The sequence below is a fragment of the Podarcis raffonei genome, chromosome 1 (assembly GCF_027172205.1).
Source record: "Podarcis raffonei isolate rPodRaf1 chromosome 1, rPodRaf1.pri, whole genome shotgun sequence".
Lineage (NCBI taxonomy): Eukaryota > Metazoa > Chordata > Lepidosauria > Squamata > Lacertidae > Podarcis > Podarcis raffonei.
In genome coordinates, this window is record NC_070602.1 from 85,514,556 (window position 1) to 85,531,097 (window position 16,542).

General features: G+C 43.0%; 1 protein-coding gene and 1 long non-coding RNA gene across 7 annotated transcripts in view; one reads left to right on the forward strand and one right to left on the reverse strand.

Annotated features, from left to right (window-relative positions):
- The first annotated feature begins 4,109 nt into the window (after window positions 1–4,109).
- LOC128420251 (uncharacterized) lies at window positions 4,110–11,328 on the forward strand. Its single transcript, XR_008332005.1, has 4 exons — window positions 4,110–4,389; window positions 6,555–6,609; window positions 7,752–7,818; window positions 11,278–11,328. It is a non-coding gene; the product is annotated as an uncharacterized LOC128420251 (long non-coding RNA).
- CFAP65 (cilia and flagella associated protein 65) overlaps window positions 8,198–16,542 on the reverse strand; it is a 43,807-nt gene continuing 35,462 nt past the window's right edge. For all 6 annotated transcript variants that reach the window (XM_053401452.1, XM_053401457.1, XM_053401427.1 and 3 more), the window contains 6 exons: window positions 15,827–15,889; window positions 13,983–14,197; window positions 13,134–13,292; window positions 11,602–11,892; window positions 10,411–10,548; window positions 8,198–9,386 (listed from right to left, as the gene is read on the reverse strand). In XM_053401452.1, the coding sequence (XP_053257427.1) occupies window positions 9,260–9,386; window positions 10,411–10,548; window positions 11,602–11,892; window positions 13,134–13,292; window positions 13,983–14,197; window positions 15,827–15,889 (993 nt within the window). In that variant the 3' untranslated portion in view covers window positions 8,198–9,259. The remainder of the gene's footprint in view (window positions 9,387–10,410; window positions 10,549–11,601; window positions 11,893–13,133; window positions 13,293–13,982; window positions 14,198–15,826; window positions 15,890–16,542) is intronic.

Consider the following 16,542-nt stretch of genomic DNA (forward strand, 5'->3'; position numbering starts at 1 on the left):
CATGCGTACGTTACGCACAGTTTGGAGATGGCCGAGCAAAAGAACTGCACACAATGTACTGGAGCTTGGGAGGTGACTGTATGCTTGGGCTTCTGCTGGACAACAAGATTCAGTCTTTGTATTAATCGTTTGCCTAGTCCCTTTAATTATATTAAAGTGCTTTTTACAGTTTTCATTTTGCTATGATATATTCCTCCCATTTTACATATTGGGCACCAAGGTGAGAGGTGTACTTCCTGAAGGTCCACCCAGTGATTTCATGCTGATGGACGCATGCTGAGCGGATTTGAACCTGTACTACACATCTACAGTCATTCCGCTTGGACAAAAGTCTTCTCTCCTTGGGATCCCTCTCCCTCTGGTCTTCTGTAAACAACATCAGCATTGGCAGAGCCGCCGCTGAAGTCAGTGGGACAGAGTTCTCTGTATGGAAACCAAAAAGGCCATGAGAATGCGATTTCTGTTAGCTATCTGAGCCAGGGACCTGGAAGAGAGTGTTGAGTTCTAGTAGTTAAGGCAGCTTTATGTGACTGAAAGGAAACATTAAAGCTAGTGTGTGCGTTGCCTGTTCTGGGAATGCATTTCTGGTTCCATGTTGCAGGGATGAAACTATACTCCCAAACTGAGTTAATGGATGTCATCTAACGAAACAGTATTTTAGTTTTTTTTAAAAAACACCCCCTAAAACAGGGGTCAGCAAGGTTTATCTTATCTGAGCCGGATTGGTCCTACGGAGATCCCTCTGTGGGCTGGATTGCACACCCGCGAATGAGCGTGTGCCCCCACGATTTCTGGCATATGCGCCTGCACATATACGTTTTTCAGCATCTGCATCTGCGCAGATGCGATTTTCAGCGCCGCGGAAGTGAGGTGCTGCGCCGGTTTAGCACAGTACGTGAGGTTGCAGCTGGGTTCAGAGGCAGCTCATGGGCTGGTCAAATGACCTCTACAGGACGCTTCCGGCCCATGGGCCTTAGGTTGCTGACCCCTGCCCTAAAACAGTGTTGGTAGTTAAGGCCCTAGGGCTCTAAGGCAGCCTGCAGTCAATGTTGCTAGGGGCTCTGTATCCCAAGAACCCAGACTGAATGGAGTCTCTCCAGGCAAAACTAGAATTTATCCAAAGCACAGAACTGCTGCCCCAGTTCTCCAGCTGCCACATCTGGAGTTCCTTTCCCCTGTAATATTTAGTAATGATACCATCATACTGTGCATTCACACACACACCCCTTGATCCACATCGTGGGACCTCTGGCCTTAAGAGGCATTCCTGTGTTTTGCATAATGCCTAGTTCTCCCCTTTTATGCTATGCCAGCAATGAAATTGTAAGGTTGGAGCGGACTTGTACATCATTTAGAGTAGCCTGTCAGAAATGAAACTGAAATTTCCATGCGCCAGCAGTCCCATAAAACAGAAGGGCGCAGCCTTTGTTGTAGACTTTATGATCACTATAGCAGAGTGTAGGTGCATCTGATGTCCATGAAAAGCTTATGTCATAATTTGTTATTCTTTCAAATGCCACAAGATTCTTGATTGTTATTGTAGTGTATGTGTGACAGCCAGAAGTGCCTGTAGGCTGTAAGTATAAGAAGGAAAGCAATTGGGGGTGTGTGAAAAAGATCGGTAGAAATTCAGAGGTTAATTTTTCATTGAATTTTGCCCTTTTTCCAGGATGACTTGACATTGTGTGGTTTTTCTTATTTAGATAACACTTACAGGGTGGACAATGCTTTACAATGTTACTTGATTTCAAGACGAATGTGTGATATTACTCTTGCTCCCATTTTGCAGCTGGAAATCTTAAGGACAAAGAGATTAGTGACATACCTAACACCATACAATGGGTTTTTTCCTACATATTTTAGAGACATTCTCACTCAATTTTCTTGCCTTAAGTGGCATGTTAGTTTCACTTTTGAGGGGACTCAATTTGTGCTAGCAATTTAATGTGTGCAGTAACACCAGCAGCATTGGTGGGACCAGTATCAGTAGAAATCCAGGTGGGTGTTTCTTTTCTACATAATTATACAAAACATAAATTGAGCCATAAATTCAATATAAGACATCTGCATAAAACGTCACGGTCTCTTATAAATCCCTGATTTTCAAATGATAGACAGAAAGGAGATCATTTACTTCAGAGCTTTCCAAACATTCCATGTTGGTGACACACTTTTTAGACATGCATCATTTTGTGACACAGTAACTCAGTTTTACTTGCAAACTGGAGGTTAAACTACCTTATAAAAGCGTGGGGGGCATTTGCATGACACTACTACACACTGCAGCTGACACACTAATGTGTTGCGCCACACAGTTTGGAAAGCTCTGGTTTACTTTGTTACAGTACAACTACTGGGGCGGAAGGCAGTGAGCCCAAACAGTAGGTGGAACAAGAGACAATGGTAAGCAGAGCCGACTAATTCTTGTTTTGTCCCCTTCTTTCTCCCTGCTGAGTTCTTCAAGGACAACACTGGCAGTCAGTGTCACCCTCTGGAATGGTTCTAAGTAAAAAGATAGGCAGGTGGGCTAACAGAAGACAGGGCCTTATTTTCCTGAAGGGACCAGCCAGCGGCCACTGCAATGCATTTTGTTGGAACTGTCATGAACAATACAGGACATTCTAATAGCCATTTTCCTTTTCCCAAACAATTTACCTTTTTTTTGTTATATACCAGGGGACGTACCATGTTCTCAAAAGATTTATTAAAGCAGCCCAGGCATTCTCCAGTATGATGTTCCATCTTGTTTTACTGATGTTCTTCCCCATTCCCCCACCCCCACTTATAGCAAGGATGCCATAGAATGACACCCTGTCCTAGCCAACAAAACCGGACCCTTACGCACCAGTTGCCTGAAGGAAAGCATCATCATCATAAGCCTGCAAAGAACAGCCTGCCAACAGGTGATCCATCCACTGCTTTTGTTCTTTCTCTTTTTCAGACCAACAATGGAGAGATGCAGCAGGTGTTAAATGTTTAACAGGTCTGAGGATCACACCTGGCCCAAAGATCCCCCCCAAAGGCTGTCAGGTGGGAAATGCACAACTATTGTACCCCCTGCTTGTACCTGGTGGTGCTGGAAAGAGCTGCTCCTGGTGAAATTTGCCTCTCAAATACGTCTTTGTGCCTGAGTTGTCATCTTAGATAGAAATGTGCAGTAGCTGTACTGTACATGCAGAATGATATCCAAGATGGCAATGTCCTCATAAGACATGGATATCATCATTGATTTTTAGCATTCTGACCTTGGACAAAGATTTGGCAAGACATTTTGTGGTAAAATGAAATAGGTGTGTGTTGTCCATCTAATGTCAAAATTCACCAGGTTGTCTTGTCCCATTCATTGTTAAAAGCAAGACTATGAATTGAAATAAATATTATTTTGAAGTTTGTTTTTTAAAAAATGAAGATAACTCTTTTATATATAACACATATGTATTGATATGGATATCATTTTAAAACATGTCACTAGCATCAAGAATGACAGTGGGATAGCATCAGTTATAATTCAGATCAGAATCCACACACAGTATAATTTAGGAAGCAGGACATTAATCAGTGACCCTAACTGGTTAAATGATGCTACTATGTGTTAGAAAACAGAGGGTCCCTGGCTGGGCAGCAACTTGACCAAGAAGGATCTGGGCTTCATGCATGTTCAGTCATTGAGTGTGGAATTACATTTTTAAAGGACCAACATTCTTCATGATGCTCTCTGCCAGTTAACTTTGTGCATCTGTTCGAATGGGTCCTGTAGCAAGAACTATAGCCCTACTGATTATAAATGTTTGTTCCTTTAAACCAGTGATGGCCAAACAGCTGTTTTGGGACTACAATTCCCATCATCCCTGACCACTGGTCCTGTTAGCTAGGGATGATGGGAGTTGTAGTCCCAAAACAGCTGGAGGGCCAAGTTTGGCCATCACTGCTTTAAACAAAGGGGGGGGGGTGTTCCAGTGTAGAGAGGGAAAGATGGGTTTTGAATCTGGGGAACCAGCAGGGCACCAGGGAATACGGATAGTCATTTTCCATTGAAATCAGGAATGAGGATCTAACCCTTTAAAATTCATTACAATTGCTTGGGGCGTTGATTGTCATAAGTGATGTCATAGGCACATGTGCCCATGACGATTACACAAGAACACACTTCAATTAATAAAAAAATATTGCTTACAGAGTTAGGGTAGGAGATTTGCCAGCAACAAGAAGACTGTGTACTGGTAAAACCGGTTTTCCCTGTTGCAGAGCCTCAGTGTGAAGGAAGGACAACTGTGTTCCACAATCAAAACGCTCCAGGGTGGGGTGATTTGCCAAAAAAACCTGGATGTCTGTACACACCCCTTTAACAAGAGGACCAACGATGGACAAAAGGCTACTCTTTGAGAAACAGTATGTATGGGGAGGAAAAGGATATTCAATTGTGCAAAGGGTCTGGGCTTCTGGTGGGCATAACCACTGATGGAAAACCAAGCAGGAATGTGCACTATGTGAAAGCAACAGTTAAAATGAACTAAATGTTACTGTAAATTTTAGGAAGTGTATGAAAACAGTGGAAGATTGTTGGCTAAACACCTCACCTCATATGTTAGATACGTTCAAAATTGTTGCATGAAGTTATGAAAGATGCTCCATATATGTTGGTTAATCCTTTTCTTTCTCAACACACTCCCACATTTTGTGAATTATGATCCTACAAAAGCTGCATCATTTTTTTTGCAAGCTGTAATCCAGATTGCACAATATAAACTGGAGACTGAAATTATGCAGGTCACAATCCAGCCCTGCATCTGAGATAGATGCAAAATCCATCTTCTTTTGGAGCTATGAAGAGATTTCACACCCTTTTATATAGCAATTCACAGGATATTAGACTATAATCTTCCAAAATTTCTTTACATTGTTAGTCTTTTAATAGTAGAAGATAGTAGAAAACAAAAGCAAATAGGGGTTTGTCTTCGTATCAGTGCATGTTCCTGTCATTGTTCCCCATTACATAAATTTTGTACAAGACAAAGCAGAATGGAACTAACAATTAGACTCTGTGAATCCTAAAACATTAAATTTTTATCATGGTGTTTTATCTCTTCTACATAATACATATTTAAAACCTCATCCTCATAATCTTGATTTTTTAACCATATATCCAGAATCAATTTATCAGGAGATAATTTGTGTATTGATAAACCTTTACACATTTAGGCTATGATCCTATACACACTTACCTGAGAGCAAGCTCCACTGAACTCAGAGGGACTTACTTCTGAGTAGACATGCATTGGATTGCTCTGTTTACAGGCCTGTGGTAATAATAATAATTTATACCCCGCCCATCTGGCTGAGTTTCCCCAGCCACTCTGGACGGCTCCCAGTCAAGTGTTAAAAACAGTACAGCATTAAATATTAAAAACTTCCCTAAACAGGGCTGCCTTCAGATGTCTTTTAAAGATAGGATAACTGCTTATTTCCTTCGCATCTGAAGGGGGTGGTGTTCCACAGGGCAGGCGCCACTACTGAGAAGGCCCTCTGTCTGGTTCCCTGTAACCTCACTTCTCGCAATGAGGGAACTGCCAGAAGGCCCTCGGTGCTGGATCTCAAGTGTCCGGGCTGAACGTTGGGGGTGGAGACGCTCCTTCAGGTATACAGGACCAAGGCCGTTTAGGGCTTTAAAGGTCAGCACCAACACTTTGAATTGTGCTTGGAAACGTATGAAACATGGTTCATACAAATGAGCAAGTTGTTTCCCCTCTCAGTACATTTGAACAGAAGTATTTTTATAATTCTGTGTTTTTGTATGACCAGTCACAATTATTTCAACAATGAAGAGCCACTGACAATATATAATGCTCTTTAGAATAGAGAATAAAAAATGAATGAAGCTTGGGTGTCTAGGGGATACTAAAGGGCAAATGAGAGCTAAAAGCAGTGTTGCAGTGGGTGGGGAGATAATAGACAAACTAAGAAAGGTGTGTTTTCCCAGAGGGGGGGCAGGAGTGAATAAGGTAGAATAGATAGTCAAGGCTGGGAGTCAGATTGCCTACAGTGATTGCATCATGGCTTGTGGGGTTGCCAGCTGACCAAATACAAACACATTCAACCTGGCCTGCTCTTGTGCTTTTTAACTGTTGCTTGATGTGTGATGTGTAGAAGCAGCTTGTCAAGCTAGAAAGGCAATCATTTTCACAACCAACATCTGTTCAAACTTATGTTAAAGGCACAGGAGCAAAGGTTGGTGTCTAGCTAATACCCTTTCCCCCCAGATTGGGCAAGGGTTTTTTTCTCCCTGAGAAACTATCTCATGGCAAACAGCAATTCCAGCAGCAATTCCAGGAAGCTAGATTGCTGGCAAGGCACCAGATCCTGGCTGCATAAAGCACTTATTTGTTTCTTATTCAGCATTATTCTGTTACAATAGAACAGCACTTTGTGGTTCAAACATGAGTTGGTTTATTTTTGTGATCCTGCAAGGGAGTAAGCAAGACAGTCACAGGGCTAAACTTGACTGCCAACTAGATGTTAATTACATGACTACAATTAATGTACACTTTTCTTTTCAGTTATGTACATCAGCCAGGAAGAAGCTTAACCATGGGACCATGTGGGGAGAGAGGGGTGAGTTTAACTCTTCAGCTTCCTTGCTGCTGACCCAGACTTAAAAACGAGAGAGAGAGAGAGAGAGAGAGAGAGAGAGAGAGAGAGAGAGAGAGAGAGATATGTTTCTACACTTGAAATACAAATAGCAGCTTCAGAAAGGCATTTTTGGGACTAGGAATGTGGCAGGAAGGCAAAGTGTTAAACTGCTCTCCACATCTAACAGGATCCTCAGACTGTGACTGCTATTTACATAAGGAGGGGGAAGTGCACAGTAATTGCATTCACACAATTATTGTCATGTTCGTTTGGCCCTGAAGCTCCACAGCTTGGAGGCTCCATGCTCAGCTTCCTTTTGAGGGCCTAGAATGGTGCTGCTTGCCATCACATAATGAAGCTATGGCATAGCTTGGCTCTGGGGCTCTCTCTTGGGTTTAGTTAGTCTCCCTCTCAAGGCAGCTCACAGAAAAGAGAAGCAATGTGCAGGCTAAAGAACAGAGCAGAGGTGCTTTACTAATAACAGCGAGGCCTCGAGCAGCCAGCTTCCCCAATAATTTGATCACATCAGACCATATTCCAGTTCATGTGTACGCAACCCATGGCTGTTCTCCATGCAGTGCACCCACCCCTGCCCACCTTTCCCACCAAGCTTCAGCCATCACCTGCGCAACAGGGAAGATACTGCTGTTCACATGCTGCTAAGCAGCATGGACACGGCCGCTTTGGCTGCATCCTCTCTAAGTGTTTCCAATCCAGCCACAATAGATAGCTGCCCCTGTGCTTTCTTTCTCTTGAGATTCTTCCTAGGCTGTCTCCATTTGACACCTAAATACTACCAAGTGGCTAATAGAGCTGTTGCCCTGGTAATGATACCCACGAAAAAAGAGCCGCCCTATATATGCCAAATTAAAGCCAATTCAGACTTTCTGAAATAAATTAGCTGCAGTACAAATACTTTGTTTTTAAAAGGCTTATGGGCTTAGGTATTAAGTCCCCCTTCTAAGGTGGCATGAGAAGTCTGTGATGGTGAGAGTTCTTGAAGATATTGTTGAAGTTGCTACTTGAGTACTGACAGTGTGGTGGGAACAAAAGTGTTCATTGTTGAACTAAACTGCTGTTTGAATAAAGCCACTGTTTTCAGTACTCTTCTCATGCTGTTTTAGTCACAGGAACCTCTGCTCCAGAAACAGAAGCACAATATTTGGTTGCATGGAATTTGTCATCCTGAAGGTATGTCTGTACATCATGCCCTGTCACATTTCATTTAATTTTTTTTGCTCTCACCAACCTTGCAGAAACCTTTGCACGTGCCCTGTTCATACCCATATCTTCCTCCTAAAATTGCATGTTTGGAAATTGGGGGAGTGGTTGCTTTTCTCAATAAATTCTGAATTTAGACCACCACACATACCCCAATGATTGCGGCCAGGCACCCTTGAGAGGAGATGGTGAAATAAGTTAAAATCTTTGCTAAAAATGAACAAGGCAACTCTGGCAAATGGATGGGTTTGGCACAATGGCAATTCAGCATTGTCAAAAAAAGGGGGGTGTTGATCAAGGATGATAGTCATTACATTAACCTAAAGAGATAAGGCAAGACTACTGTCCACACCATTCACAGAAAAGTTTATAATTCTATAATGAGGTAAAGCTTTTGCACACAAGACATTGCAGTGAATGGTGTACCCGTTGGTTTATTGTCAGTCTGCTGGCTGGTTGCTGCTTAACAGAGAACAGATCATGCTACCTCTCACACTTCAAATTCTTTGTTCCAGTTTTCATAGATGCTTATGTGTGTTGAGGTTATGCTAACAATTTTGTCTTACACTTAGAACACATTTTGGATAGATACGCCTGCAAATTCAAAAACAGGACACTCAAAAGAGATCTTAGAAAGATGCAAATCAAGCTGCTAGGAGAGTATATTTGGTGATGTTTAGAAACTGCAACACGCTGCTGTTACAGAGCTCAGTGGCCCAAGCCAGACAATGTATAGCAATCTGAGAATGTTTGTGTGGTGATCTAGCCTTAAAAAACAACAACACCTTCAAGGTTTGCAGACCTCTAGCTCCTGGAAACTAAAAAGGAATGACAGAATGAAGAGTCTCTCCATAAACAGCCTGCTTCTTAAACAGCTGCATGCTGAGGCTCAGGCCACCCCAGTTGGCTTTCCGTCAAGTTTGTGTTATTTTAATCTTGGTTCCTAGTGTTCAGAAAGGCTTTGTGGCTTGCATATCTGGTTGCCAGATTTCATTATGTAGGAATCGTAGCAGCAAGGAAAAGTGCACCCTGTGCTGTCCTCTGCGGAGGCTGGAGCGCTGACAAATTAGACTGCACTGCCCCTTGGTGGAGGGAAAGTTGAACACTTACAATACAAGAGGCTTCCCAAGATGAAAACAAAGTCATCTTAATTTGAAAAAATAATCTCTCTCTCACATGGCACAAGTGAAACCACTTCTGCTTTAGTGCAAACCAGAGTTGTATTTTGAAGGCTGCATGATAAAGATCCTGTGCTATTATTGAATAGGGTAGGGTCACATAGCTTTCTCTGCAAGTCACTTCTCCTTTGACCCACCTCCAAGAAAGCAGCTTTCCAGTAGCACCATGGCTCCTACAGGGACTAGCCAGATGTGAATACTGGACTTGTGTGGTACCAGAGTTCTCCAAGCCCCTAGGGGGGCAAGATGATGTGCCGCTGCCCTTCAGAGTCCTTGTTCTCTCTGGAGGCACAGGTCAGTGGTGCTGTGGTGGGGTGGAGCAGAGACGGTTTGTGCATTGGAGCAATGGGACTGATAGTTCTGAAATAAAAAGCTCCATTTCAGTTTTTACAACTTCATAATACTAAAGAAAGTATTCTAAAGCCCCAGGTCCAGTTTCTGACTTTAAAAAAACATGGCTGGGCATGTTCTTTGCTAGAGACTTTGGGAAGATACCACCTAACAGGATCCCAATGGCACACTTCTCATACCTTCTTGCTTGATTTCCTTGTGTAGCAGCAGGTACCATGAGAACCTTCTGTTCTGACTGATGCACACCTCTCCAGGCTTAACCTTAGTGGATTCCTTACTGCTTTTACCTCTTACCAGTCTCCTCTGGCCAGCAGCGGAGTGTATGCTGGAAGTGCCAGGGAAGCTGCTGCCCACTCTCCTGCCCTCCGCCACCAGGTCATGCCTGCTACTGCAGCCAGGCGTAAAGCGCCTCACAACCAAGGAGGGTGCGTGGCAGCATTGCCACCAACACTTCTGCTTTCTGCTGCCGGGTCAGAAGTAACCCACCAGCAGAGCTGCTGCCGCTGGGCATAAGGAGTGCCACAGTCAAGGAGGGTGGGTGGCAGTGCTATTGCCCACTCACTTGGCTCTCCTCCCCTGGACAAGCACCACAGCCAAGGAAGGAGCCTACTGTGGGGTCATCTGTTTGCGCAGACCCCTCTCAAAATTGCACCTGAGGCCACAGCACCCACAGCACTCCCCACACTACACCTCTTCCTCCCCCAGACCTTCTTTCCCTTTATTCACCATCTCCTTTAACTTCAACATTTTCCTCATCTTTTGTGCTTCCATTCTGTGGCCATTGAGCAGGCCAATCACACCACAAGGTGAGACAATCAAAAAAGGAATCCAATAGCATACAAAAGAAAAGAGGGATGAACATTTCAACCACAAGGACATAAATGACCCTCTGCTACTAAGCTTTCATAGTTACTAAAGAGGCATCAACCAAGTTCTTCTATCCTTTTGTTCTAGGCTCATACAAAAATGAAATAATTTATTATTATTATTAATTATTATTATTATTATTATTATTCCATACCCCGTTACTCACTTTTGGGAGAAAACAGTAGGGAGTGCAATGATTCTGGGTCGTGCTGTCAGCACTACCTCCCCACGACTGGCCTCCACCAGAACGTTTCTGATGGTGTTTTCCAGCACCATCTCAGTCAGATTTGAAAATGCTGGCAACCTTTAGAGAAAAGAGCATTTCAGTTCTCCCTGTCCAGGGAAGTTGGTGCTTCCAAGCATGCTTACAGAATGGTACTACAGAATAGTGCCCACCCTACTTGCTACCTTTTTAATAGCATAGCTGACAAGTTGGCAAAGTTCTAACAAACCAAAGGCACACTGGCCTGAATGAAAAAAAGCTAAACCAGTTTTATTGAAAGGGTGTGTTCACAGACAGGACAGATGAATAGATGAATCCATATATAGAACTGAATGTCTATGATGGGACTCAGAAAGTACCAGCACACACACACACCAGGCTAGTAAATGTAAGAGAGGTTCTAGGCTGAAGCTTAGGCACAGATTCATTGCTTCTCTCTAATACACTGGAATCCTTCTCAACTTCAGAGTAGTAGGATCATCACTGTGATGGATTGTATTTACTTTTTCTCTTAGATGTCCATAGAAGTCAGGGGTTGCTCACTTCTATGGGCAAAAGAAAAGCAACAGCCCTGTCAGGGAAGGGAGTAAATTTTGTCCCTAGCTCAAGTATGTGCCAGACTGCAGTCTCATTTCTTTCTCCCATAGAAATGTATTTGTCCCTTTGCTTTCTAAAGAGAATATACTGGAGTGGAGGGAAAAAACCATCCCTCCATCTCAGATACTGATGGGCTCAACATCAGGGATGAGGCCAAGTTTTGCACTACCTCTTCAATGTCTCCAATTATAGCTGCTTTACTTTCTCCCACAGACATGAATGGCTGCTTTTGGCTTTTGTTGAGGAAGAGAAATGCATCCCATGTGCGGAATATAACCTAAAGTGTGTTGCTTTGCAATATTTTGAAATTTGGGATATTGTGGCAAGAGTTAGCATTTTAAGGACACAGGTGAGCCGCAGGGACATGGAATGAGTGACATTCTTTTAAATATTTTTTAAGTCGGGACACTAGCTCAAAAACATTGTTGAATCCTGCCCATTGTTCTGTGCATCGTTCACATTACTTAAGTATTGTCACCAGAATATAGCTATTTTGCTGAGAACCCCTACTTAGATATGCCCCTCAATTTGGCTCACCTGATAATGGTTTCTTTCTGCTCCCGGAATTGTTCCTTCCGAATAATGACACTTAGACTCTCTTGAGCTTCTGAAGTTTCTGTAGGAGATCTCTCTTGTACTCCTCCAGCATCTTCATCTTCTGCTCTACACTTAGGGCTAAACTCTGGGGAAGTTGGTGTTGTAGAGGTACCACCTGGGCTGTGCTTTTGTTTGGCTGACTCCTCACTCCAGAACTGGCAGAAGTAGGGTGTGGGCTCTGCTAGGCTTCTGATCACTGCTTCCTGGAACTGGCTTTCCTCCAGCAGCCCCCTAGAATGTCAGGAGAGAATTCACTTTGGAATGAAAGACAGAGCTGGCTGCCTTTGTCACACTGTTGCCCTCTGCCCCCAAACCCTGGGAATATGAAAAGCCAGCGTCCCCTTGAGACTATCCAGGTATACATCCGAAGGGATACGTGTAGGGAAAAGGTATTGGAAGTCTTCCCTGAATGTAGGTTCCCCCACATCACACCAAATTAGTAAAATTGGCTGCAGTGAGATGTCATGGTGAATTATCAGCAAGAAAGCAGAACAAAAGATGCAAAAGCTCAAAAGACTACCCACTCCCCATATGAACTGACCTTGACCCTGTGATCATCATTTGAGGCCCTTCTTCATGTGCCTCCTTCATAAGAGGTCTGGAGGGTGGCAACACAAGAATGGGCCTTTTTGTGGTGGCTCCCCATTTGTGGAATGCTCTCCTTAGCGAGGCTTGTCTGGTCCCTTCACCTTTTGGCACTAGGCAAAAACCAGGTGCTTGGCTGGTTAACACTTGATAGCTTTTTTAATGTGTTTGTGGGAGGGAGGTTATTGGTTTGTCTTTGTTTTATGTATTTTGTATTTTTCTGTTGTGAACCACCCTGAGATCTTTGGGTGAAGGGCAGTATACAAATTAAATAATAATAATAATAATAATAATAATAATAATAATAATAATAATCACCCTATGTCCACAATTGATTAAATCTTCCCTTTCCTGCAGGAATTTGAACTAATTTACCTCCATGTTACTTAGTCACTACAATGAAGTGGACTTGGACCAGGACGACCTGACTTTCAAATCTCCATTCAGTCATGAGGTTCACTCTGTTGCCTTGGATAATGCCAAGTCTCAGCCTAATTCACGCAAGAGCATAGGAATCTGCCTTAACCAGAGCCCATGTGGCTCATTATTGACTACACTGACTTGCAACAGCTCTCCAGAGTTGGAGAGTCTACAGGAGTCTTTCCCCAGCCCTTCCGGGAGATGCCATGAATTGAACTTGGGACCTTTTGCATGCCAAGCATGTACCCTGCCACACCCATTCCCTATGGCCTTTCCCCACCTCACGGGATTACTGTGAGGGCACAGTGTAATAACTCCTGTACACTATTGCTGACCACCTTAGAGGAAGAGAAGGCAAATGTGACAAATGCAAACACCTAGCCTTGCAATTCTATGCATCTGAGCAGACTGTTATGAAAGCATATTCTGCCTTTGAACAGCAGTATTCTGGTTGAGGAGCCACCCACTTGATCACTGTCGACAGCATGTCTGTCACTAGCTGTGCCTCCTGTTCCGTGCAGCTTGCTAACGCCATCAAACTTGGAGATCCGCTCTTGCTCCTGCTCCTGCTCCTGCTTCTGCTCCTGCTCAGCGTATTCCTTCTGATTGTCGTCTTCTTAAGTTGGCTGGAAAGAGGACAACAAGGAGAATTAAAGTGCCATGAACCACAGGGTCTCTAGAAACAAGCCAACAAGATTTTTGTCCTCTGGCTCAGTTTGTTACATTTCCCCACAATCCACAGCAGTGGATTGGAAGGAATCAGACTCACACACTGCTTTTCTCAATTCCAACATACAAATGTTAAGAAAAACAACATGTAAAGCAGCTTTCGTAAGAGTGAGATTTACGCAAGATTCACAATTTCCTTATGCATTGGGTTGTATTCAGCTAAGTCCTACCTAGAGTAGATGGTGTAGACCAGTTGAAATTAATATGCTGGTCATGTTGTAAAGCAAGCTCCCCCTGAACTGAACTTGTGATTTTATTATTTTAACTTTTTAATTGTTACGTTTTTAAATTTTTTTTGTTATTGTACTATTTCTGGGTTAGCGGAGTCTGTAACCTGAAGCATATGTAACCTGAAGCATATGTAACCTGAGGTACCACTGTATATAAATTAATAATAATAATAATAATGTCCATTAACTTCACCAGGTCTACTCTGAGTAAGACCAGCATTGAATACCACCCATTGCTTTTTGAAGAAACCGTTTTGGGTGCCTGTAACAAACAGCATCTCATTTATTTGTCTTGTAGGAGAATATACAGAGAACCAACATCTCCCCTGGGGACCTGAGGACAGGGCAAGGCCTTACCGGAAAAGGAAGTGCTGGGTCAGGTCATTAGGGAAGTTGACCAGGTAGTCATCAGTTGAGTGTGACCTGGCTGTAACCCCCAAGTGCATGAGGAAGGGCTTGGGGGGCTCCGGCTTCACCCACAACCTGCTGGCATCTTTGTTCCTCGTGAGCTTCCTCTGGCTGCGGCTGGCAGGAGGGTTAGGCACATGGATGTTTCTAATGGGTGGAAGAGTCTGTTGGGGTAGATTTTAAAAGGCACTCTTTAATGAGTGGGTTGGAGCCCTCCAAAGCCAACCACCACTATGTATTTTGTGTTCTCATTTTGTATTTGTATGTTGTAAACCACCCTGTCTTTTTGGATGAGGGGCAGTATACAGATTAAATAACAACCACCACCACCAGAACAAATCTGCTTAAAAGAGAGGTTGGGGTTTCTCTCTGTTTTATACACAGTTCCAATTTTCAGCCTTCATCTTGGTGCTCCCATGAATTAGGCTGTCTCTCTCAAACACAAATGTGTGGAGAAAAGAATGGACTATATATAAAAAAATACAGTAATTACTCAGAACCTTCACCGCACCATTCTTAGGGGCTCAGTACTGGACTTAGAAGTACCCTCAAGCTAAGAACCTGCTCCTTCAGCAAAATTGTGATTCCCGTCCAAGCACCCCACACACACACACACACACACACACACACACATATATATATATATACACACATACATATTCTGAATTTTTTTTCTGTGCTGCTATATCACAAAATATCAAGGTAGTATATACTGCTCAAACATAAAACATCATTTAAAGATGAAATTAAAAATTCAAGAATACAGATAATCAGTAAGGCTAATCAAAATTAAACGGCTCCAATGGTCTGTTGGCCCAAGTAGTCTTCAAGAGGCCTCAGAAAGTCAAAAGCAAGGATGCTTGCAAAATCACTGCTGAAACACAGTTCCACAGCATGGGACAGGCAACTTCTCTGGACAGAAGAACCACCCCAACACCCTTATCCAGCCCATTACCAAAGTCAGGCACTGGTTTACCATGCAGAGAAACAGAACTATGTGTCCTCAGCATATTGATGACAGCACACTCCAAAACACCAGATGACCCTTCTCGGTAGTTGCTGTGCCCAGGAAGCCTGCTTGCCACATTGTGGTTAGACTATATGACTAATTCCTCTCTTAAGGAAAACTGATTCTGTAGGCTGGAAGCTGAAGCTGTTTTTGCACAGCACTGATTGGCTGGTAGTGGTAACTTTTGATCCCATACCTCCCCAGAGCAGTTTTGCAAATTAAACCACCACCACCCCACACACAAACAATACATTTTTTAAAAAAATGCGAAGAGATTTTGAATCACATCAACATTTAAAGTGGTAATTCAGTAAACATTTTTAAAAGGCAGGCAGCTCACCTAAACCACTGGGGAGCAGGGAGTAATGGGACACAACTACAAAATCATTATTTAAAATGGACTATGCAGTGTAGTGGAAAGGCAGACAGAAATCTGACACATACATCAAAGTGGTGGGGACTAGCTCTTGTTTTTAGATAATCCATATGCCCCCAAAATGCACTGTTCCTGATCATCATACTGGATTGCTACCCACCCTGCAGCAAAACATTTTTCAAATAATACAGAAAAGCTGTACAGTCAAAACAGACCCAACAAATGCTTTGATAGCAACACACAATTATTCTGTGTGCGTGGGCACTTCCATTCTGCCACCAAAATGCCAAATTCTTAATCAAGCATCCTAGCTCTGAAATAAGAGCCCCGTTGGTTCACTGCCCTATCAGTCACCCTCAGAAATCTCAACATATTCCACTTCAGAGAAGGTAACAGTCAACTTATTACCTTGTATTTCCGGATCACTGGATGTGTGGCAGAAAGCTTTGCTGACGCCAAGTTTGAAGCCCCCTAAACAAAGGGAAGAAAATCATAGTAAACATAACCATGATGCTGTTACACAATGACATAAAGTAAGGTACTCAATGGTGCAAAGTAAAGTATATGCAAATGTTTATAACAAAGCCCTGGCAATTTTGTTTGTTACTGCCAAAGGAAGGTGCAGTTTTGAGCAGAGGGGAGCAACAGTCAATGGAGCAGGGGTTTAACCCTTTCTGTACCAGCCATTTTTTCTCTCTCAAACTGCTTTGCCCCATGTGAGGTTCTAGATGGATAATCTGGAACAACATAGGGGGAAATCCATCCTTCCTTCCTTCCTTCCTTCCTTCCTTCCTTCCTTCCCTAATGCAATAATAGCCTGCAATTTGCAAACAGAATGAAAATTCAGAGTTAAAAACATAGCAATCACAACAACGTGTGTAAGAGATTTCGAGGAAATTGCCTACAGAGAAAAGGTTCAAAACTCTTTTCTCCCTTGCTCCTCTTCTGCTCACAACAACAGCCTCCTGAGACTCCTCTGCATTTTTGAAAAGGCATATAGCTGTGCTTTATAACATGCCTTTTCATATAATATGTACAAGTACACTAGTCAGGGAGCTGTAATTGGCTGCAGCTGCCTGCTGAGTGTATCCTAACCAAAAATCCAAGTTTGCCTTCACGTAACT